This window comes from Acanthopagrus latus, chromosome 2 (genome assembly GCF_904848185.1).
Source record: "Acanthopagrus latus isolate v.2019 chromosome 2, fAcaLat1.1, whole genome shotgun sequence".
Classification (NCBI taxonomy): domain Eukaryota; kingdom Metazoa; phylum Chordata; class Actinopteri; order Spariformes; family Sparidae; genus Acanthopagrus; species Acanthopagrus latus.
The window spans coordinates 1,069,226-1,092,500 of NC_051040.1; the positions used below are offsets into that span (position 1 = coordinate 1,069,226).

The 23,275-nt window shown below is 46.7% G+C and overlaps 2 protein-coding genes across 3 annotated transcripts in view; both read left to right on the forward strand.

Annotated features, from left to right (window-relative positions):
* Positions 1 to 18: 18 nt before the first annotated feature.
* zgc:162872 (BAR_ACAPs and ArfGap_ACAP domain-containing protein) lies at positions 19 to 8,342 on the forward strand. Of its 2 annotated transcripts, none has more exons than XM_037072867.1 (22): positions 19 to 457; positions 539 to 596; positions 782 to 901; positions 1,350 to 1,403; positions 2,133 to 2,191; positions 2,501 to 2,684; positions 2,762 to 2,806; positions 3,280 to 3,375; positions 3,486 to 3,560; positions 3,932 to 4,035; positions 4,128 to 4,179; positions 4,288 to 4,388; positions 4,527 to 4,632; positions 4,779 to 4,975; positions 5,065 to 5,134; positions 5,266 to 5,360; positions 5,479 to 5,543; positions 5,653 to 5,807; positions 6,066 to 6,175; positions 6,253 to 6,363; positions 6,493 to 6,554; positions 6,633 to 8,342. In XM_037072867.1, exons 1-22 carry the CDS (start codon positions 405 to 407, stop codon positions 6,800 to 6,802), a joined length of 2,142 nt encoding a protein of 713 aa, XP_036928762.1. In that variant the 5' UTR covers positions 19 to 404; the 3' UTR covers positions 6,803 to 8,342. The 2 variants fall into 2 exon arrangements, with proteins under 2 accessions (XP_036928762.1, XP_036928771.1); XM_037072876.1 differs by having other exon boundaries at positions 4,914 to 4,975.
* A 924-nt stretch (positions 8,343 to 9,266) lies between these two features.
* Positions 9,267 to 23,275, forward strand: part of LOC119005281 (latent-transforming growth factor beta-binding protein 2) — a 35,938-nt gene continuing 21,929 nt past the window's right edge. Inside the window, exons 1-5 of the mRNA XM_037072821.1 lie at positions 9,267 to 9,581; positions 12,844 to 12,914; positions 15,312 to 16,053; positions 17,711 to 17,943; positions 20,547 to 20,801. Coding sequence (XP_036928716.1) covers positions 9,382 to 9,581; positions 12,844 to 12,914; positions 15,312 to 16,053; positions 17,711 to 17,943; positions 20,547 to 20,801 — 1,501 coding nt within the window. The 5' untranslated portion in view covers positions 9,267 to 9,381. The remainder of the gene's footprint in view (positions 9,582 to 12,843; positions 12,915 to 15,311; positions 16,054 to 17,710; positions 17,944 to 20,546; positions 20,802 to 23,275) is intronic.

Consider the following 23,275-nt stretch of genomic DNA (forward strand, 5'->3'; position numbering starts at 1 on the left):
ACCAACCCGGATGTTTGCCGGAAGTTGTCGGTTAGCAACAGCAGCAGCGGGCTGCAGGCTGAACACACACACAGCTGTTACACTGAAAACACACCGAACGCGGTTTTATCGACAGTTTCATCCAAACTGCGGGAACTGCGTGCATGGAGGCTGATCGATCCGGCGCGTGTGGAAGTATCGATTGTGCTCGTGGAGGAAGCTGATCGGCGGCTCTCCCGGAGAGTGGACGGAGTCTGATGTGAGGGACGACATGAATCATCAGAGAGGAGAGCTGGATGGAAGAGACGAGCAGCCGCTGCTGAGCTAACAGGCTAACAGGCTAACCGTCAGCATGGACAGGCTTCAATAAACTTTATCAACACCTGGACTCAGTGACAATAAGACAAGAACCGCTGGCAGAAAACATGGACCCGCTGCTGGACTTTGAGGAGTGTGTCAAAGACTCACCTGACTTCAGGTACAACACACACACACACAACCATAATTTCCTAACTACGCATGTGCAGAAGTCCTGACGATGTTTTATTTACTCTGTCAGACTGAAGCTCGAGCTTTTTGAGACAGATGTTTCTGCTCTGGAGTCACAGCTGGACAAGGTACAAACACCGCTGCTACACCTGTCACTGCTACACCTGTCACTCATACTATTACTGTTGCTGTTACTATGGTTACTACCTGTACTGTAGTGCTGCTGCCCCCCTGTGGCTGAAACTGTTCTTGTTAATGAGGAAACATGTTGCTGTGAACTTACTGGTCTGTATCTATGTCTCTGACCAATCAGGTGATGAAGCTGTGCGGTAAGATGGTGGAGGCGGGACAAGCGTACAGTGCAGCCAATCAGCTGTTCCTGACTGGCCTGGCTGAACTCTCCATGTACAACAAGAAGGACAGCGTCATCAGCGTAAGAGCTACGTGATGCTAATGCTAGGAATAACACTTATGCTCATAATAATGCTAATGCTATTACTAATGCTAATGCTCATAATAATGCTATTACTAATGCTAATGCTCATAATAATGCTATTACTAATGCTAATGCTCATAACAATGCTAATTAAAAAAATGTTAGAGCTAATGATTAAGCTAATGCTAATGATGATGATAATCATATAGAAGTTATTTTAACTGTCAGCTCCTCGGTTTCCACTGCCAACCAGAACATTTTGGATAAAACATTAAAGAGACGACAGCAGCATAAACTTGCTAACAGATGAGAGTTAGTGTTGGTCTGCTGGTTGATCATGAAAACACCGACGCCCCCTGAACGCTGCACACACACTCAGAATGTCTCAGCGTTTTGTTTTTCTGTGAAATGTTTTCCCTGCTCACTTCCTGTTTCCTTCCTTCAGAACTGTCTGAACCAGTTCAACCAGGGCCTGCAGGAGATGGTCAGCTTCCACACTGTGAGCGCACACACACACACACACACACACACACACACACACACACACACACACACATCCTGTTTTCTGTGTATTGTGTGCTCTGTTCTGCAATTCCAACTAATGATAAATGTTTTTAGTGTTGTTAACAAGAGATCACTGAAGCTCTGGACTGAGACTATTAGGTAGACTCCCTAAAGGTAGAGTCAGTAGGATTTTGTCCCAGCTGTTCCTGAACGCACCACAAAGACAGTTGATTGTTGAGTCTCATTCCCAGGACGTCAAATAGACACATGTTGGGTTGGTAAAGCGTCCCGAGCAGCAACAAAGAGAGAAAATCAGAAACTCTCTGCAGATACGAGACACTAACACGCCTTTTCTCCACATTCCAGCCTCCCTCTCTGTCTGTTTACGGCTTCTTACGGCTTTCACGTCTTTCACGTCTTTGTCTTGTCTCGCTGCGTCTGATTGGTCCACATCAGTCTGCTGATGTTGGGAAATAACAAGAATCCAGAATTCACCTCAGATGCATCAAACTAAAGTAACGAGGCTGTTGTGAAGCTGTGAGGAGGAGAAAGTTCAGGTGTAGAGAGGAGAAGCCACACAGAGACTCAGAGGACACATACAGGAGACATGTATTGAAGGACAGTAATGAAGTATTTGTACTTCATCACTTCTCACCTCTGGCAGTAACTACAGGTGACACTACAGCAGATGTTCTGTGTTCATGTGTTTGTCTTTTGTCCTCAGATGTTGTTCGATCAGACTCAGAGAGCCATCAGCCAGCAGCTCACCAACCTGTGCACACAGTAGGTCACACACACACACACACACACACACACACACACACACACACACACACACACACACACACACACCTCAGCAGTGTTGTACTTTAACAGCATATCTTTACTTTCCTCAGGTATGACTGTTGGGTAATTTCACTACGCTGATCAAAAGTTATTTTCTGGATCTAAATATTCTTCAGTTTTAAGGTTCATATAAAAGTAAATTATACATAAATCTACATGTTTATATTTACTGGCTCTGATGCAGCAAGTAATCTGTAACTAAAGTTATTAAGGAGCTGGAGTGGAGTAACAAGTTAAACTCTGCAGGTTCCTGCCGCAGCTCCTGGAGACGAGGAAGGAGTTTGTTCGGATCGGGGAGGATCTGGAGACGGCGGCGGTGAAGAGCGCTCAGGTTTCTCGCCACAAGCCGGCAGACGCCGAGCGGGCGAGTCATCTGTTGCTCGCCACACGCAAATGTTACCAACACTTCGCTCTGGACTACTGTCTGCAGGTACAGAGCCGCCGTCATGGCCGACATCAGCATCACTCATCACCAGACACTGACGTATTCTGTCTTCACTGTTTCAGCTCAACACGTTCAAGACTCAGCAGAGAGTCGACATCTTAAACTCAGTGAGTTCAACCATTGTGCACTTTGATGATGTCATTTTAAAGGAGTAGTTCAACAGTTAGAGAAGAGCATTATTCTGTTTCTGAGAGCGACTGTGTTCAGTCACATTACAGTTTCCTGAGAGGCTGTAGACGTGTACAACATGGACATCATGCTGTGTTGAAGAAGACTTGAAACTAAAGTTTGAGTTCATCAACTCATCAGGAAACTTTTCACTGATGTCATAAATCATCTGAGGCTCATTTTCTTATAAGCTGACACACAGTCAGACTTCTTTTTGAAACCAGTGTCGCCCCCTGCAGGTCGTTAGAAGGAATTGGCTTCATTTCTCAGACCGCTGAGCTGCGTCCACTTCGTTTATACAGTCTGGTTTAGATATGGTTAGCCTAGCTTAGCATAAAGACCGGAGGCACGATGAACATGTCGGCCATGTTGTCCACCGTGCTGATATGTGTGTGTGGCTCTGTGTCTTCAGGTGTTCTCCTTCGTCCACGCTCAGTTCACCTTCTTCCACCAAGGCTTCGACCTGCTCAGGGACCTGGAGCCCACCATGAAGACCATGGCAGCACAGGTCCTGACCTCTGACCTCCTTCTGCTGTTTGTCCAGCTCACCTGATCCTGACAGATCCTGAAGAGATCAGTACGCTGTGACCTCACCGTGTGATGTGTTTCTGTCCTCAGCTGTCTCAGTTATCGACCGACTGTGCAGCCAAAAGAAAAGACCTGGAGAACACACACCTGCTGGTGCAGCAGAGGGTGAGGACTCTTCATCACCTTCATCTCTGTGACGTCATCGTCTCCTCATCAATCTGCCTCAGAGACACGATGATCATTCATTCATTTACACAGAGGATCAGATTGATCCCACGTTCAGTCTGTAGAGTCAATGTGGAGCCATGTAGCTTAGCTTAGCATAAAGACTGGAAACAGAGGGAAAGGTTAGCCTGTCATTAGGGAGGAGGAGATGTTGGCTCCATAAATCTGCTCAGAAATCCTCAAACAGACACTGAGACATGTTCAGAACCTGCCTGAGAAACATCATGTTTTAAGTTTTCTTCAGTACCACAGTGTGTGTGTGTGTGTGTGTGTGTGTGTGTGTGTGTGTGTGTGTGTGTGTGTGTCTTAAGGATGCTTCAGGAGAGCCGATGGTCAGCCCGTGTCCCAACACTGCTGACATCATCCAGGGTTACCTGTTCAAACGCTCCAGGAGAAAATCCAAAACCTGGAAGAGGTAAAGACACTAATCTACACACATAGTTCATCTGTGTGTGTGTGTGTGTGTGTGTGTGTGTGTGTTAACTGTAACACCTGATGTGGTTCCAGGTGCTGGTTTTCCATCAGAGACAACCAGCTCATCTACAGGAAGTCACACAAGGTATGACTCAGCGTTTCTCTGACGTTCTGACTGTCTGTCCGTAATTTTAATGTCCTGGTACCGTTTGGACGACATGTTGGATCACTGACGTGTGTGTTCCTGCTGCAGGAGGACAACATGGTTCTGTTTGAGGATCTCAGACTGTGTGCCGTCAAATCTCTGGAGAACATCGACCGGCGGTTCTGCTTCGAGCTGCTGTCTGTTCAGAAGTAAAACCAAACTCAACCTTCAGACCAGAACCGACAACATGTCAGCCCGTCTGTCAGTACTGACTGGTTCTGACTGAACGTGTGTGTGTGTGTGTGTGTGTGTGTGTGTGTGTGTGTGTGTGTGTGTGTGTGTGTCAGGTGCTGTGCTCTGCAGGCGGACTCGGAGCAGTTGAAGCAGGCCTGGCTCAGCGCTCTGCAGGGCAGCATCGACCTCGCCTACAGAACCGAGCCTCAGCTCACACAGGCAGGTTCTGGATCCCGTCAGCACCGCCTCATGATTCTGATCAGTTATTATTGGTACATATATTTCCCTCTGAGAGGAGGTGGAGAAGAGAGTGCTGGTACAGTAGCTGAGTTAATGAAGTGTAGCTTCCTGCTTCCTGTTTACAGCCTAAAGAGCTCCTCCCCCCCCTCTGTGGCGGAGGAGGCTCCTCCCCCGGCCCCCCCGCTCAGAGGCGCCCGGTGCTGGGCGTGGCCCTCAGGGGCCCCGGGAACCTCCGCTGCTGTGACTGCGGGGAGGAGGAGCCTCGCTGGGCCTCCATCAACCTGGGAGTGACCATGTGCATCGAGTGCTCCGGGATACACAGGTAACCTAGCACACCTGTGACACTCCGTGACCTCATCGATAGGTGAGATGTGATTGGTTTAATGTGATGTGACATCATCATGTTTCCAGGAGCCTCGGAGTTCACCTGTCCAAGGTGAGATCTCTCACACTGGACTCATGGGAGGCTGAACAGCTGAAGGTAACACACACACACACACACACACACACACACAGACACATGCACGCAAAATTCAATTATAAATAACAGTGGTTCTCTTCTTCTTCTTCTTCTTCTTCTTCTTCTTCTTCTTCTCCTTCTTCTGTCTGTAGCTGCTGTGTGTACTTGGAAATAACGTCATGAATCAGATCTATGAGGCGCGATGTTCAGAGGAAGGACGGGTCAAACCCAGAGCCGACAGCCTGCGGTACTGTTCATTCTACCTGCTCTCAGTGTAGTTGAGGTGTTTGTTCAGGTGTCAGGTGTTCGTTACAGCTCCAGACAGGACATGAACGTGAAACTTCCAGTTTTGTGTTTCTCCTCAGAGCAGAGAAGGAGACGTGGATCAGAGAGAAATATGTGGAGAAGAGATTCGTGCAGAGGAGCTCAGGTGCGGCTCGTAAATCACCTGAGGCCTCACCTGTGTGAGCACAAACGTTGTTGAGCACAGAGAAGCATCCTGATAGGTCGGTCTGACCGGCGGCCTCATTCTGTTTCAGGTGGTGAGAAGGACGACCCCGGGCTGCGTCTGTATCACGCCGCGCTGGCAGGAGACCTGGTTGCCATGGCAGCAGCGTTGGCCCAGGGGGCGGAGGTGAACGGGAGCATCGGTGAGGAGGAGGGACGCACGGCGCTGATAGGAGCTGCTGTCGGGGTACGACGATACACAGAGAGACGAGGAGTTATTGACGATCGATCACTTGATTGGCTGTCAGACCCTCGTCAGAGGATTCTGGGAATCCAATCGTCACTAAAAAGGAATATTTAGCAGAGAACTGAGAGGAAACAGCATCATGTTTTTTATGTATGCAAGTAAACAAGAACAACAACATCAACAACAACATCAACAACAACATAAACAACAAGGGTCTTGAGGTCGTCACATGCCTGTAACTCTCTGGTCCACCTGCAGGGGTCGCTGTTGGCCTGTGAGTTCCTGCTGCTGAACGGTGCCAACGTCAACCACCGAGACCTGAGAGGACGAGGAGCTCTGCACGCCGCTGCCACCGCTGGACACACCGGGTAATCACACACACACACACACACACACACACACAGTGTCCTGGTTAATCACCGCTGCTTCTCATTGGCTGTTGTAGACAGGTGTGTCTCCTGTTGAAGAGAGGAGCCAATCAGTACGCTGCAGACGAGAGGGGACAGGACCCGTTGGCCATCGCTGTGGAAACAGCCAACGCTGACATCGTCACTCTGTGAGTCTGTCTCATGTCTGTGTGGTAGCCTAGCTTAGCATAAAGACTGGAATCAGGGAAACAGCTAGCCTTTTCCTGCTCTCCTCTGTGGCTCCACTTCCTGCCGCTGATGGTTGCTGAATGTTTCAGGCTGCGGATGGCGAGGATGAACGAGGAGATGAGAGATTCAGAGGGAGTGTTTGGAGCTGCAGGTGAGAACATGTCGGCAGCATCTGTACAACTGATAACAAAACAGCAGCAGACTGATGTTGAACCTGCTGTCGCTACAGGAGACGACGAGACGTTCCAGGACATCTTCAGGGACTTCAGCGACATGGCGTCACACGACCCTGAGAGGCTCAGCCGCCGGCAGTTCAGCCGAGGTGGAGAGGAGGAGGAGGAGGAGGGGGAGGGAGGAAGAGCAGGAGGCGTGTTGAACAGTGTCGAAAAGGCTTCATAATGACTGAAACTGTGTCACCATGGCAACAGTCTGAAGGGTCACCTTAACATTTCAAACATTCGACTGACAGCTGATACCAGACTGTGGTATATTCTGTAGTATAAGTACATGTATACTTTCTGTACAGTTACTGTGGTTGGAAAACGTGTTACGAAGTGAAGCTGCAGCTGATTTCATTATCAGTTAATCTGCAGATCATTTTCCTCATTCATTTCACTAGTTAATCTTTAAAGGTACAGTTAACCAAAAAATAGAATTCAGTCATTGTGATTTTTTGGATGAACTGCTCCTTTAAATGTCAGAGAAAAGTAAAATTAGACTCATTAATGAGTCAGTAGGTTCATATTTGACCAGGGCCAGGCTAGCTGTTTACCTCTACTGCCAGTCTTAATGCTAAGCTAGGCTAATGGCGTCCTGATTCCATCTCACAAGGAGGTGATATATGTATTTCCTAAAATGTTAAACTACTCCTTTAAACAAATGGATGACGGTAAACACTGTTGTGTGATGCTAATCGTTGTTAGCATGCTAACGATCTTACAGGACAGGAAATGAATTCAGTTACTGTGGCTGGAAACGTGTTACGAACCAGAGCTGCAGCTGATTTTATCATCAGTCTTAAATATTTTCTCCTTTTCATTGTTGATTAGTTTTTAAAGGCACAGTGCACCAGAAAAATGCAAATTCAGTCATTACTTTAGGTGAACTGCTCCTTCTCCAAGAGAATAGTGGAAAATAACCGTGATGCAAGTTTTAGAAATGCTTCCAATTAATAAGGGACAGGCTAGCTGTTTGCCTCTACTTCCAGTCTTAATGCCAAGCTAGGCTAACCACACCTTGTCTCTATCTCACAAGGAACTGTTGTTGAACTGCTCCTTTAATGAACACATTCAGCAGCAGATAACAGCCAGCACATTGATGTGATGCTAATTGTTGTTAGCATGCTAACAGTCCTACAGATCAGGAAATGAATTCAGTTACTGTCAGAGCGACGATACAAAGGACACCTGTGAACAGGTGTGATGATGTCACACTGTCACACCTGTTCAGACTCCATCATGTTTGTTTCATGACTGCAGATTTTAAACTAAATAACTCAGGTCAGTAACTGTAATGATGTCACACTCAGGTCTGAGGTCACTTCCTGTCACTGAGAGTTTTTACAGGTGTGTTCAGAGCTTCACCTGAGCTGCTGCTGTTTACTTCGATCTCTCCAGGTTCTCACTTTATTTTACAGAAGTGTTCCAGCTGAGCGGAGCGGCTCGAGAACTGTCTGATGTTGACATTCTGTTTCTGGATGAAGACTGTAGTGGACCAACAGAAACGTTTCGCTGACTGTTATTTATTGATAATATTGATTCTGGAGCCTCAGACCTGCTGAAAACTTCCCTGCGTCATTTAACAAACGTGTCCTGGAAGATTTTCTGTCCTGAGTTCAGACTGAAGGAGCAGGAGGTCCGGCAGGTTCTGGTTCTGGACCTTTGTCACTCCAGACTGTTACTAATGTGATGCTACTGCTTAATAAACCACTGAACACTCAGCTGTGTCACGTGACCACATTTATTAAATAAATCCAGCTCGACGGTCAACGATCATTAAAATATTCAGTGTTTTTATCCATGAAATGAAAAACAGTGACACGTCTGGTTCCACATATTTGGACCGTGTTAGCCGCTGTAATAAAACTGTTAAATGTTTTAAGTTGTTTGAAAAGTAAAAGATTTAATGTTGCTGTAAACTTTCCCTGTCAGTGTTTTTATATGTGATGTTTTAAAGTCTGTTGCTGCTGTACTGACTGAGCAGATTTACTGTGACGTTCATCTTGTTCAGAACCTTTTCTGACCCAGTTGGCTCTAAATTGGTTCTGATGACATGTGGACGAGATGATGTAGTTCACTGAGCTTTAACACTAAACTACATGAGGTATTCATGGAAAAGTGCAACGGATCAACTCCAAGGCGGGATGATGACATCATGAATGCACCAGAGACGACAGCAGACCCACCGAGACCGAAGTCTGTCAAACGGTGGATACATTTATCTTGAGTGTCAGAACCACCACGACGTGACTCGTTTTTTTAAAACTCTGTGAACACAAACAATGTTGTCAGTGCTGGTGTTCATGTGTAGAGACCCTGGTGATGCTACCAGCAGAGTTTCATGTTGTGTCGAGACTTCTTACTGTTTTAAAAACAGATTTTGATGCTATCGTAAAAGTGCCCGTAGCACTCCCACTGAAAATGAGTAAATGAATAAAGTCTAACAGGTTCATATTTATCTATACCTGCCCCCTTCCCTTCCCTCCTTGCTTCCTTTCCTTCCTCCTGGTCTCTTATTGGCTACTCAGACGTCTTCTGCTGTCAGCCAATAGGAGCGGAGAAGCTGCTGTTCTCGTCTCCTATTGGCTGACAGCAGTATAAGAACAGAAGCCGGGTTCTCGTTGAATCGGTAAACCTAGAAACTCTGAAGAGTTCAGATGTCCGACACTCACTGTGAACTTGAAAGCCCCGCCATGACCCGTCCAGTCTGTTAGCTGTCGGTATCATTACGTCCTCCCTGGTCCCCTCTCTGTCACCACCATGCGGTTCTGTCTCTGGTGCGTTTGGACCAGCTGGATTTTAACTCTTCACACGGCCGCTCAGCATCCTCCTGACCGGGTGGAGGGAGGCGTGCAGCCCGGCTGGCGGAGGCAGAGCCCCGGCACACCGAGCCCCAGCCAGCCGGCCGCAGAGCGGGGAGCCGGGGGGAGGCTCGGCGGCAGGAGAGCCCCTCTGCCCGGGTGAGCAGCACGAACACACACGGTCTTCTCTGTGTTTCCTAACTTTATGTGTGCTCTGTGATTTTAATTAATCCTATAACTACTAAATTGTTTAAAAGGTGTTTTTTTTTTATTAACGTTTTAACCAAACAGGCTCAGTTATATTCCATATGGTTAAACTACTGACACCTGAAGTAGCTGGGAACGTGTTTTAAAATGGAAAAAACAACCAAAACAATAGATAAACCCTCCAAAACTTAATTCAATCTTAGCAGAATTAGCTGTTCGTAGTACCTGTTAGCAGTAAACGTGGATGTTCAGACAACTGTCACTGGATCACTGTGGTACTGAAGAAAGCTTAAAAACGTGATGTTTCTATGCATGGAGTCATCCTCTCCTCCTCAACACCTCAGCACCAGACTCCCTTAACAAATGTGTCAGTTTAGTGAGTTGTTGAGTTGGAGACACTTTATAAACTCTGTGAAACTCTGTCTCTGACTCATTCTGCAGTATTTGGACCTTCTTGTTAATTCAGCAGATGTTCTACATGAACTTCTTTCTGTCTTTGAGTAGAAACATGGAGTCTGTTTGTCTCAGTGGCGTTTATCTGCATATAGAGCAGGAAGTGACATCAGATCAGAGGCGGTCGCTCAGGACAGGTGTGAACTCAGACTCAGACTTCAGGACTGTTTTTGCTCCTGGATGACATCACACAGGTCATGTAAGACAGAAAGGTGTGATTGGTCTGAGAGCCGTCGTCAAGTCAGGCAGAAGTTCTGACGGTATAATCTGACACAGACCGTGCGACCGGACCTGGAGTCTGAACCGCTCCATGTCAGCAGCTGTGAGGCGTTCACGCAGGAAACAGTTCATCATATCACAAGTGAGGCTGAAGATGTCTGTTCACCATCCAGCTGTTCTCTACCTGCTGTCTGTAGCGTGTGTGTGTGTGTGTGTGTGTGTGTGTGTGTGTGTGACCGTGAGGCATTGGACCAATCAGCATCTGTCAGGTGTGTCAGACTGCAGACACCTCAGGAATGTGTGAAATTCTGCCTCAAGTGCAAGTCTGACTGACGGTCAAGTGATGGATGCAAAGTCAACACAAACACTCAGAGACACACACACACACACACACACACACACACACACACACACACACACACACACTAAACCCCACTAACCCTAAACCCTGTGAACTGACTGACGAGGCCTATAAAATCCTTGTGTGTGTGTGTGTGTGTGTGTGTGTGTGTGTGTGTCTTTAAACAGCAGATTTAAAGAGGTGTGTGTGTGCATGCGTGTGTGTGTGTGTGTGTGAAAGCTGAAAGTCGTTCTGGACTTCAGAGTTCTGTTAAACTGACTCACCAGAATAAATGTTTCTTTACGTTACACCTCAGTTTGCTGCTGTGCTTGCTGTGTTTGGGTTCAGGTTCTGTTAGGGGACGGGAAAGATTCTGGTTCCACAATCCTGGTGAGAAAATGTCCCAACGTCAGTCGGGTCGTCACAAACAGTCCAGAACACAAAGAAGTCCAATACTGAGATATTAAACTGATGAAATCTTCAGATTTTGAGCTGAAACAGTGTCTCAGTCACAGTAATAGTTTATTAATTGATCACTGATCGATTGAAGCTTTGACACCAGTCTGTATTGATCAGTGAAGCAGAATGAGAGCTGAAGCTGTTTGAGTTCAGCGTCACAGCTGATTGTCGCTCAGCCTCGTTTGAAGCAGATGAAACGTGGAACCAACAGTCGGGTCAGTGTTTCTGCAGGAGGAAGAAGACGTTTGATGTGACGTGAACACAGACGAGACTGTTCTGCTGACAGCGACTGTTCCTGAGAACTCACTCCTCTGCATGTGTCCGGTTCTGACCCGTGTAGACTGATGATTGTAAAGTAGAAGTGAACCTGTGACCTGCTCCACATGAAACACGAACACACAGCTGCAGATATCTGTCACCATGGTAACTGCACACAACAAAGATGGCCGCCGCCCCGAAAGAAAGAAACACGTTGGACATAAATGGGACAAAATATTATTAAACTGATTCTAAAATATGGATTAAAACCAAAATATGACTACTGACGTCAATATCAATCAATCAGATCAATACAACCAATTTAACAATCACGTCTTTTAATCATAACATGTTTGTTTCACATCTGAGGGAAAATAATGAATGATTTTATTTGTTACATAATCAAGTTTTCTGGCTTTTATGTAATTTAACGCTCAGTTGTTGAGTTTTCTTTCTTAATTTAGTTTCCTGTCTTTGTTCTGATGTCAGTGATCTCTGCAGGATCAATAACGATTGATTGATACATTTACACAGTCATCACTCAAACACACAGATAAAATGGCTGATGGTGAAAGTAGCAACCGTTTATAAATATGGAGAGAATTCTGACTCACACTGAGTTCTGACCCGACTGTCTGTGTGTATACAGGTCCAGTACTGTGTGTGTGTGTGCGTGTGTGTGTGTGTGTGTGTGTGTGTGTGTGTGTGTGGGGCCTCCTCTACAATACACTCAGCTCACTGTGAGTAATGATTAAATCCTCGTTGTGTCCACACGGCCTCGTCTGTCCGTCCCGTGCTCGACTGTTTTATTGATCACGTCTGGATCTAATATGGATCCTTTCTGATCGGTTATTGGAAACAATATGTTGTTAACCGACAGCACACTGTCAGAACTCTGTTACAAGTCAGAGTTTCACGGACTAGAAGGAACTTTAAAGGTTTTATGGAGACGGGTTCATGTTTTGTTTCTGTCTGTCAAAGTTCTGACCCGTGGGTCCAGTTTTGTTTGTCAGCCGACAGAACTCAAATGAGGTGAAACTCTCCTCAGCACTCACACACACACACACACACTCACACACACACACACACACACACACACACACACACACACACACACACACACACACTTCCTGTAGCACACAGCTGTGAAGTTGTTTGATGTTTGGGTCGGTGTTGATCTACTAATTGAGGCTTCCTCTCATCAGATGGAGGAAGAAGCCCCGCCCCTCATGTTACCTCATAGGAAAAGCCCCGCCCCTCCCGTTCCCCTCATGGGAAGAAGTCCCGCCCCCTTCTGTTCATGTATGATGTTGGTCACTTTGTTGTCATTAAGGTCAAACCTCATGTAGTTTGGTGTTAAACCTCAGTGAACTACATCGTCTCATCAACATGTGATTTGATTTGGGTCTCTTCTTAATGGTTCTGATGTCTTAATGTATTGATCAGTAATCAATACTCGGTATAAGCTTCTCTCTCTGTCTGCAGGCCTCATGTGTGTGGAGCTCGCTGCTGTGTTGGATGGACTTTGTCTCCTAAAACCAAACGATGCACCAAACGTGAGTACAAACTGAAGTCATGTGTCACGCAGCAGGAGAACCAGAACCGTCGGACCGGACCCGCAGATCAGACCCGACTGTCTTCACTGTTATTTGCAGTGTTCTGATTCTTGTATTGAAGCAGAACACATCAGTTCTCCCCCATCTGTTTTCCATTTTGATTGGATCCGATCACTTTGATGGAGCTTGTGATGGTTCTGTAGTTTGGGTCGGAACATCTGGACTTTTACAGTTCATCTGTGTTGAGTTTCAGCCGTCGTGCTGCACAGGTTCCTCACTGGAACTCATCTGGACCACAGAACCATCCACTTCCTGCTGCTCAGGTCTTCTTCTGTGTGTCTGAGACGTGTGTCCCAGAGTGCACTGCTGCGAAACATCCAATCAGAGAGCAGCAGACTCTGCTGAGGCTCATGGGTAATGTAGTGTTTCATATGCAATGAGTGTCGCTTCAGCCTTTACTTGATCTTCTTGCTTCATTAAAAGATCAAAACTAATTAAGGCAACAAAGAAGAAAAACGAAACATTAAAAATCACAGCTGAAATTTTGTTTTTTTTCTTCGCTGTCCATTTCAACATTTTCACATTCAGCTGAACTTCACTGTCCTCAACACAGTTCTGGAAGAAGTCTTCACTTCCTTTAAGTGGGAAAAACAACAACAGTCTAACCCTAGGTTAGCATTAGCCTGCAGCTAGCCTAGTGTTAGCCTGCAGACTCTTGTCCTGTGAGGTGAAGACGATCAGCTGACTGGTTCAGGAGGAAACTCAGACATGGTTTGTTTTCTCTCTTAAGAGATGAATATTCCCTCTAGATGTAATGGAGTAGAAGTATAAAGTAACTGACACTTATGTGAAGTATAAGTACATGGAAAAGTAATCGAGGTGGAGTACTACAGAGGGTACACCTCCACCCCTGATGGATACAGACACTACAGGTGTGTCTGATCACTGACGATCAGCTGATTGATGCTGCCGCTGCTTTATGACCCGGTTCAAAGTGTGAAGTTCTGCCGGGCTCCAGAGTCCGTCTGTCCAGTCAGAGCTGCAGATTTATGAGCGGATCAGAGCAGCTTCAGGGATTTACGTTGATTCTGTACTTTATGGTTTCCACACTGGACCTACAGCGTGTTTATGTAACCCACATGTGGACCTGAAATCCTCTGGTCCTGTTGGTTTCACAGCAGAATCTATAGAACCTTTGTGTTTTAGTCAGTGGGAGAGGAAGTGTTCACATCCTTTACTGAAGTAAAAGTACATACACACTGAGAAAGTTCTGTTACAGGCAGAAGTCCTGTGTTGTTACCTCAGTACAAGCAGGTAGAACAGAACTTAAAGTATTCAAGTTAAGTGTTCAGTGCCTACCTGTGTTAGCTTTAGCCTGTTAGCATGATATCATGACCTCAGACCTGTTAGCTTTAGCCTGTTAGCATGATATCATGACCTCAGACCTGTTAGCTTTAGCCTCAGTCTTAATTTAAATGAGCTGTGCTTCTAAACGTCTTTGTAAACCTACGCAGAGAGGGGGGTTATGGGTAACTGCAGTAACTACTAGTACACACACACACACACACACACACACTGAAATGGTTTCTTTTAGGTCAGGATTATTCAGTTTCACTGTGAGCGACCTGCAGAGAGCACCGAGGCTCACACACACACACACACACACACACACACACACACACACACACACACACACACACACACACACACATGCACTCAAAAACACATGCACACAAAACACACGCTTGTACACACTCTCACATCTAAGTCCCAGTGGGCTCAGAGCCCACAGAGTAAATCTTTACTGTTTGGTCACATTGTCCTGACATAAGAAAACACACACACACACACACACACACACACACACACACACACACACACACACACACAGGCCTCCTTGTCAGAGGAAATGCAGATCAGTTTGTTTCCTGCTGAACAGAACACTTGGGGTGGTCTTAACTCCAGGTCCACTTCAGAGGTCGTTGGGTCCGTGGTGGTTGTATATGATGACAGGTGGGTCTGGTTTCATCCTTAATCTCCCGCTGGATGACCTTTGACCCCTTCCCAATCAGTGATGCTCAGACCAGCATTAATGTTAGCTGAGCTTAGCATGTCAACATGGCTGTCAGCAGGATACCACTGAAGCTAATGGCTGCATCCTGTCAGGCTTAGCTTAGCTGACATGCTAATTATTATCACTTTAGCATGCTAACTGCTAACATGCTGTTTAAAGAGCTCTTATGTTGTTTCAGCTGTGGAGCTTGTTGAGTTTGAGCTGTTAAAATAAAGTTAACTTAAATCTGACTCTCCTCCTCCCCTTGTATCCTCTCCTTGTCTCCTCCCCTTGTTTCCTCTCCTTGTCTCCTTGTCTTCTCTCCTTGTTTCCTCTCCTTGTAGACAGGTGTCTTCCCCGTTGCCATAACAACGCTGTGTGTCATCAGAGTAACCGCTGTGTGTGTCGACGAGGTTTCCATGGTTACCGCTGTGAGGTCTCCACGGTGACGCTCTCTCTCTCAGGACGCCCACTGACCTCCATCCGTCCCACCAGCGACCCTCACCTGGACTCTGGACCCTCCAAGAGTCCCCCAGGACAAGAACCAGGAGCCAGAACCGAGCCAGCTGGCTCCACCACCCTGAGTCCATCTGTGACCCCAGACTCTGCTCCTGATGAGTCTGTTGGAGGTGTTGGTGAGCAGAACCGGGCCTCCTCAAAGAGCCCACAGGTGGGACGGAGAGCTGCGAGGACAGAGGAGGAGTTTCACTCCCGGACCGGAGAGAGCAGAGACTCCCAGGACGTCTCAGCTGGTCTCAGTCCAAAACTAAAAGCTGCTTCAGCACCAAAGGACGTGCCAGAGTCCCTGAAACATGAGGGACTGACGAAAAGACCAAACCCATCGTCTCTGTCATGGTCCGAGGGAACAGAACCGACTGATTCAAAAGAAAACTCTGAGACAGAAAACAAGATGAAAATCAGAACAACTTCTGAAATCCACAATCTGGAGACAAACCAGAGTCTGGAGCTGAACGCTGGACCCAGTGAAGAGCTCACGCTTAATCTGGAGTCCAAGCCCGGGCTGAGTGGAGAGAAGGTTCTGGACACGGTTCTGACAGGAGAGGAGGTGAAGAAACAGTCTCTGAGGTGACTCTTCTTCTCTTCCTTTATTTTTTTCTTCTGATATTTAATGTTTGTTTTCAGTTTGAAGTTGTGAAGTTCTGTGTTCTGACAGCAGGTGGAGCTGTTCACCTGAGAAAACACACTGAGCTCTGCACAGCACTCTGAACTACATACATGTACACACTTTAAGTACTTAAGTTACATAACATTACGAGTAGTTCTTCTCATCTCGGAGACATTGTGCTACTTTTCAGTGTCCAGTAAAGACCCTGAATGTAACATTTGTTCACTGACAATACTGAGATACTTTTACTGAAGTCAGGTTTTGAATGCAGGACTTGTAGTGGAGTAAAGTATCTGATTACTTCTCCTGCCGTTGTGTGAGACCAGATGTCACTCAGAGTCTTAACCCCGGGTCAGAGGTCAAAGGTCACGGAGGTCAGGGGTCAGAGCCCGGGTCAGGACGGACTGTGGGAAAACTGAGCACAGGGAGCCGAGTCAGGAGGCATTCTGGGAAGTGTAGTTTCTTCCAATGAGCTGCAGTTTCTCATGTAGATGTGAATATTCAGAGGCTTAAAGGAACAGTACACCTAAACATGTAAACGTAAGCTAATAATAGCAGTTGGCGCCGTTTAGCTCAGTTGGTAGAGCAGCGTCCATGTACAGAGGCTTTGTCCTCACTGAGGCGGGCCCTGGTTCCAGTCCCGGCAGTTGGGCTGCACAGTCACAATACTGTGTAATGTGAAGAACTGTTCACATGTTGTATCAGAACTTTCTGAACATTTTTTCGCTCCAGCTCCAGCTCCAGCTCCAGCGTCACGTAACGTGTCATCCACTGAATCTCAGAGCCTCTCAGGTTTATCTGCTTCGAGCACGTCGGCATTAAAAGAAACCAGCAGCTGTAACGTTTGAGTTCAGTCACCCGACAAGATGAAAAATAAACCCTGTTCAGACTGTCGGGCGTCTCTGAGTGTGTTCGTTATCAGCTCTGGACTGCAGCACAGATTCATGTTGGTTCAGCAGGTCCGAGCTGTTTTCCATCAGACTGTTAAAGGTCACTTTAAATCATTCCGACAGTTTATCTCCCACATGTGACGTCGCTGCTTCAGAACATTCCTGCTGTAACACCGCTCCATAAATACGCCATCAGATGAGACGGAGGCCAAATCTGTCTCTGTGTGAACTTTATATTTTGATATTTTAGCTCACAGTTGTGCTAAACTCTGTGTCCCTCGGTTACCGGTGACAACTGTCTGTCTCTCCGTGACAAAAGACCATCTTCAGACGGCGGCCATCTTGTTCTGAGGCCAGGCTGGGATTATTTAATGCTGCTGTTCTTCAGCATGAATCTGTGTTTCCTGATTAATACTGACAGGTGATGTAGAGTGAAGATCTGGAGGAACATCAGGTCGTATCTCCAGGTCACACAACATGTTTGATTACGTTAGCTAACGTTAGCATTCACTGACTTCCTGGTTAACGTGACGTTGACAGTTTGTTTTACTTCCTGGTTAGAAATAAAAGTATTCAAGATGTTTTCTGATGTTTTGATGTTTCAGAGTTGATTTACACATTTCCTGTTGTGCAGTGAGACAGAAATGTGTTGCTAAGAAGTGGATGAATCCTCACAGTAGCTGTTGTCTCACAGAAGTGTGTGTGTGTGTGTGTGTGTGTGTGACAGTCTGAGGGAGGCCCAGGCTGTACTGCTGAGAAAGACACTCTCTCGGGGAGGAAGAGGAGACAAGATGGCCGCCCTGCTGATGAAGCACATTGAGAAGGAAAGAAAGAAAGTTCTCAGAGTGACTTCCTCTTCCTCCTCGTCTTCATCAACGTCATCGTCCTCAGTGAAGTCCAGCGTGAAGTCGTTCCACACTCAGAAGGGCCAGTACACCGTCCACTTCATGGCGCCGGCAGGTCAGCTGACACACACGTGAATGAATGATACAGCGAACAAAGACAGAACATTAGTTTGCTGTTAGCTCGGAAAATGCTTGGCTAACAGGTCATGATGTCATGCTAACAGACTGAGGCTAACGCTAACACAGTCACTGTCCAACAATAATCCTGCAGTCACAACACAAGCTAGCTTAAATCACACAAACAACAGTAATGATGAGAGAAAAGTATTAATGTTCTTATGTTTTTCCTCCATGACCTCCTCATCGTGTATCACAGTGTGTAATGTTGGTTTCGAGATAACACAGCAGACATGATAATGGAGCAGTATCATGTTTACACACGTTAACACCAGAGCACAGTGTGTTTAACACACATACCACAACATAGGGCTCATTACGTTGTACAATAATAACTGATGTGAGGCCGATACGCTGGTGCTGACAGATAAACGTACACATCCAGGTCCCGTCTGGAGCTGAGGGTGATTTAATGGAGCTGGAATGCCTGTTTTTACCGAGTGTGAGCTTCAGATAAAGTGAATGTTACAACAGGCTCATAGTCGAGCCCTGATCACTGTGATTAGACCAGGAGAGAGTTCCTGTTATTGTCTGCTGTGGAGAGAACTGACTGGAGAACAGTTCATATCAGCACCTAATTCAGTCAACAATTAATACAATTACACATATCAACATCTTTATTAAAATCCAGAGTGAAACCCCCCCTGATATGCACATGGCTGCATACTGTACACAATATCATGCTAACAGACTGATGCTAAAGCTAACAGGTGCTACCAGCGGAGCATTAAGACGCAGATGTGTGAGCTGCAGGTGTTGTGAGTTGTGGTGACGCTATTATAAAGTGCACAGTGTTTATAGTAGTTGTGCTGCTACAGCGATCACACTGGCTCACTGTGTGTGTGTGTGTGTGTGTGTGTGTGTGTGTGTCTGCAGTCAGTCAGGACATGAGCTCATAGACAAACAGCAGCAGAAACAACCAGCCTCTATTCCACTAAAATCCACCACGGCCCCTCTGCAGCGCCGGGCCCCTGACGAAGGTCCGGCAGGAAAACCAGGACCGCTTCAGCCACAGCGTCAGAAACGATTAGCTTACATGTCATCACACAGCTGAGCAGAGCGAGTTGTAGCTTCAGATCGACAGAATCGTGAGCCATGTGACAGATGTTATTAACTGGCATTCAAATTCAAGAAGTTCATGTAGAACTTTTGCTGAATTAACAAGAAGGTCCAAATAATGCAGAATGAGTCAGAGACAGAGTTTCACAGAGTTTATAAAGTGTCTCCAACTCAACAACTCACTAAACTGACACATTTGTTAAGGGAGTCTGGGGACTTTCTCCACGGGGACAAAGAAGTCGCCTATATTGTTCCTGTTTAGTGTCTTTGTAACATGTGACATGTTTAGATCAATAACATGTTTCTTCTTTCATAAATGGAGTGTAAATGGTGAAATCAGTGTAAACAGTGTGTTCAAACAGCTGATCAGTGTTGGCAGGTAAGACTTTAGCACTTTAGACACAGAAGCAGACAGGCTGGTACAGACATGCTGCCACAAACTGACACTTTTTACAAGGAGACAAACAACTTCAGCTGAAACATTTAATGTTGAATTTACAACAAGGACACAATGAGTCAGAATCTGTCAGAGACACAGTTTCATAATGTTTATAAAGCTTTACGCTACTCAACAACTCCTTAAATTAGCTGATTTGTGAAGGGAGTCTGGTGAAATCTGGTTAATAGTCACCTTCGTGTATCATATTTAATGCTGAATTTACAAGAAGAGTTTCACAACTTAATAAAGTCTGTTTTAACTCAACAACTCTTAAAGTCACTACATTTGTTAATGGAGTCTGGTGATGTGGTGTGACTGGTTCAATGGTTCTTCTTGATCGGATCTAATTGCCTCTTGTGGTCGCTCACACCTGTCCTCAGGCTGGATGTTGACAGCAGGTGTGATGTTAGTGGAGCTCCACAGACAGACGTTTCCCTCTGAGCTGGTGGAGACCAAACATGAGGTAGAAGTTGTGAGTGTTGCAGCAGTCAGGAGCTTCAGCCCGACGTCCTCGACTGTCCTGAGGTCTGTTACGAAACTATGCCGAGACACAAGTTCTGCGAGTCTAATAACAAAGAGAAGAAGAAAGTAAGGAGGGGGAGGAGGGACACATTCACATACTCATACAGATCCATGTCAACATTTAGTTTGGAGTTGAGCCCGGTCCTGCACACTGCTTCCAATTATCTCTCTCTCTTTCTCTCTCTCTCTCTCTCCAGACACACTGTTGCTCGCTCACTCTCACTCGCTCACAGAGAGGGGGGAAGCCTCTGCTCAGTTTTTCTTCTTCCTTCCCTAACCCTTCCCTTTTTTTCCTGCGTCGCTCGTTTTTTAACTCCACCACAGAGGAAGAAGGAGAGAGAGAGAGAGAGGGAGGGAGAAGGAGGGAGAAGGAGGGAGGTAGAGAGAGTGAGGGGAGAGTTTGGAGTTTTATGACGATGCATCAAGCTCAGAAACTGTGACTGCGACTCAAAGTGAAATGCTGCAGCCTCGACTCTGTGTTCTGTCGTCCGTCTTCATTGTTTTCATCTCTCCTCTGTCAGCTGATGGACCGCCAGCCGAAGGAGGAGCAGGAGCAGGAGCAGGAGGAGGAGGAGGAGGGCTGGAGAGGATCCAGGTGATGTTCACGCCGACCATCTGCAAGGTGCGCTGCAGCCAGGAGCGCTGCGTCAACTACTGCGAGCGAGGCAACGTGACCACGCTGTACAGCAACAGTGAGGCAGGAGGAGCGAGGAGAGACGGCTCCCACGGACCGGGCTCCCACGGACCGGGCTCCCACGGACCGGGCTTCAGAGTCTGTAAGTCCAACTTATGGCTTCTAACTTGAGGTGTGTAGCTTCAGTGTTTTTATGTCTGTTGATGATGACGGCTCGAGTCTTCGAGCCTGAAACCAGCTGGAAGAATCAAATGGAACATCAGAACGGGTCAGAACTGCAGAGTCAACGACCGATAAGCCAGTTTCTATTGATCTGCTGATGAGTTGCTGTATCAGTGACTGATGCATGAGTTCAGTAAGTGTAGTTTGATCTGATCATCTTACTGTCAGTCTGACAGACTCAGAATCATAACAGAGAGCTGAAGCCCCGCCCCCTTCTGCTCTCCTCATGGATCGAACCCATCTGGTGGTGAAGAGAGACATTAAAGTACTGATCCAGTTTGAACTGTGACTTGACTCACACACACTTACACACAGAACTGGTGTTCTGCCTCTGGAGCCACTGTAGCTCTGACGTCCTGATGCATATTTGGGGAGGAACTCCACCGTATGGACCGAATGGACCTCCCACCTAAATACCAAACAGAGAAACTGGACCTCAGAGAGCCGGAGCGGTGCCGTGAAAATAAAACCCAGTTGCTGCAGTGAAGCTGCAACATGTGAGGAAACGAGAAGCTGCAGCAGCTGAAGAGTGATTGATCTTCTGAGAGTCGTCTCTCCGTTAACGGATGGCGACCGGAGGATGATGTCATGTGGTCGTGTTGCAGAAACACGCTGACGTTCGTCTGCAGGTTTCAGAGTTCAGTGGAAATATGTGAAACACAGAGAGGACGAAGAAACATGGCCGACATGTGGCTTTGATTTATCATTTACTTAACCCCCTCTCTCTCACTCTCTCACTCTCTCACTCACTCACTCACACTCACACGCACACGCACGCACACACACACACACACACATGGCCGGGATATTTTCTTGGTGATGTGTGAATGTTTAGCAGTGAGGTAAGCCTGGGTGCGCGCGCACACACGTGCGCGCGCACACACACACACACACACACACACACACACACACACACACACACACACACACAGTAGAGTGTAGGGGGAGGTGATGACATCATGGGGTCAGTAGGTCAGTCCACCTCCCTCTGCGGCGCCTCTTCAGCCTCCAGCGCCGTTTTCCTCCCTCAGTCTCTGACCTGATGCGGCTGTTTGCAGCTTGTCCTCCATTTTGTTAGAAGTCCTAATTATTCTAACAGGGACGTCTACCTCTCACTCGCCATCTGAACGCCACTCTGTGCCGATGGGAGAGGAGCACGTCACGATCCAGCGTGAAGTTTGTTTAAAGAAAACAGGTGACAGCCTTAAAGGAACAGTACGCCCACAAGTCCAGAAACCCAAACGGGTCTGAGGAGACGTTATTCACCTCCTGCAGAGTCAGTGTGCAGCTCGATCCACACTCTGGAGGATTAGCTGAAGTTGTTTGGTTCTGCTGGACTATAGATGAAGGACTCAGTCCACAGGATGGGACTCTGCTCCACTAACAGCAGCTTACGTTAGTTAAGAAATGGAGGTCACTGGTCCACCTGTTGTCTGGTCGACAGCAACACATTCAGAAATGTCCCAACATTTCATCAGAAAGACCCGCAAAGAAAGACACATGTTCAGATCAATAACATGTTTCTTCTTTCATAAATGGAGTGTAAATGGTGAAATCAGTGTAAACAGTGTGTTCAAACAGCTGATCAATGTTGGCAGGTAAGACTTTAGCACTTTAGACACAGAAGCAGACAGGCTGGTACAGACATGCTGCCACAAACTGACACTTTTTACAAGGAGACAAACAACTTCAGCTGAAAGATTTAATGCTGAATTTACAACAAGGACACAATGAGTCAGAATCTGTCAGAGACACAGTTTCATAATGTCTATAAAGCTTTACGCTACTCAACAACTCCTTAAATTAGCTGATTTGTTAAGGGAGTCTGGTGAAGTTGTGGTTAATAGTTGGCTTCATGTATCACATTCAATGCTGAATTTACAAGAAGGAGACAATGATTTAGAATCTGTCAGAGACGGAGTTTCACGATAGTTATAAAGTTTGTTTTAACTCAGCAACTCTTAAAATCACTACATTTGTTAATGCAGTCTGGTGATGTTGTGTTACTGGTTCAGTGGTCCTTCTTGTTCCACAGAGGACCTCAGTTCAGTAGGTGGTCCTCTGAATGTGGTCTGCGTGATCAGATCTGATCAACTGATGGGCTCTGTGTCGACCGGGTGGCGGAGCAGACAGCTGTTTGCTAACTTGTTATGCTTTTACGTTGTAGTCCCTCGTGTTTTTAGCTTCTACACTTTCTGCACTGTTTTACTTTTTTAGTCTGTCAGTTTTTAATCTCCCGTGTTTCCTCATGGGGGCCTGCCAGATTGGGAGTGGTCTCTGGTCTGGCCGTGGGGGGGGGGTGCTGTCCCATGGACAGTTCTGGCCCGGGTGACCAGAGGGCTCTGCACCTTGGTGTGGGGCCTCCTGGCTGCCCGGGTTGAGGTGGTCTCTGTG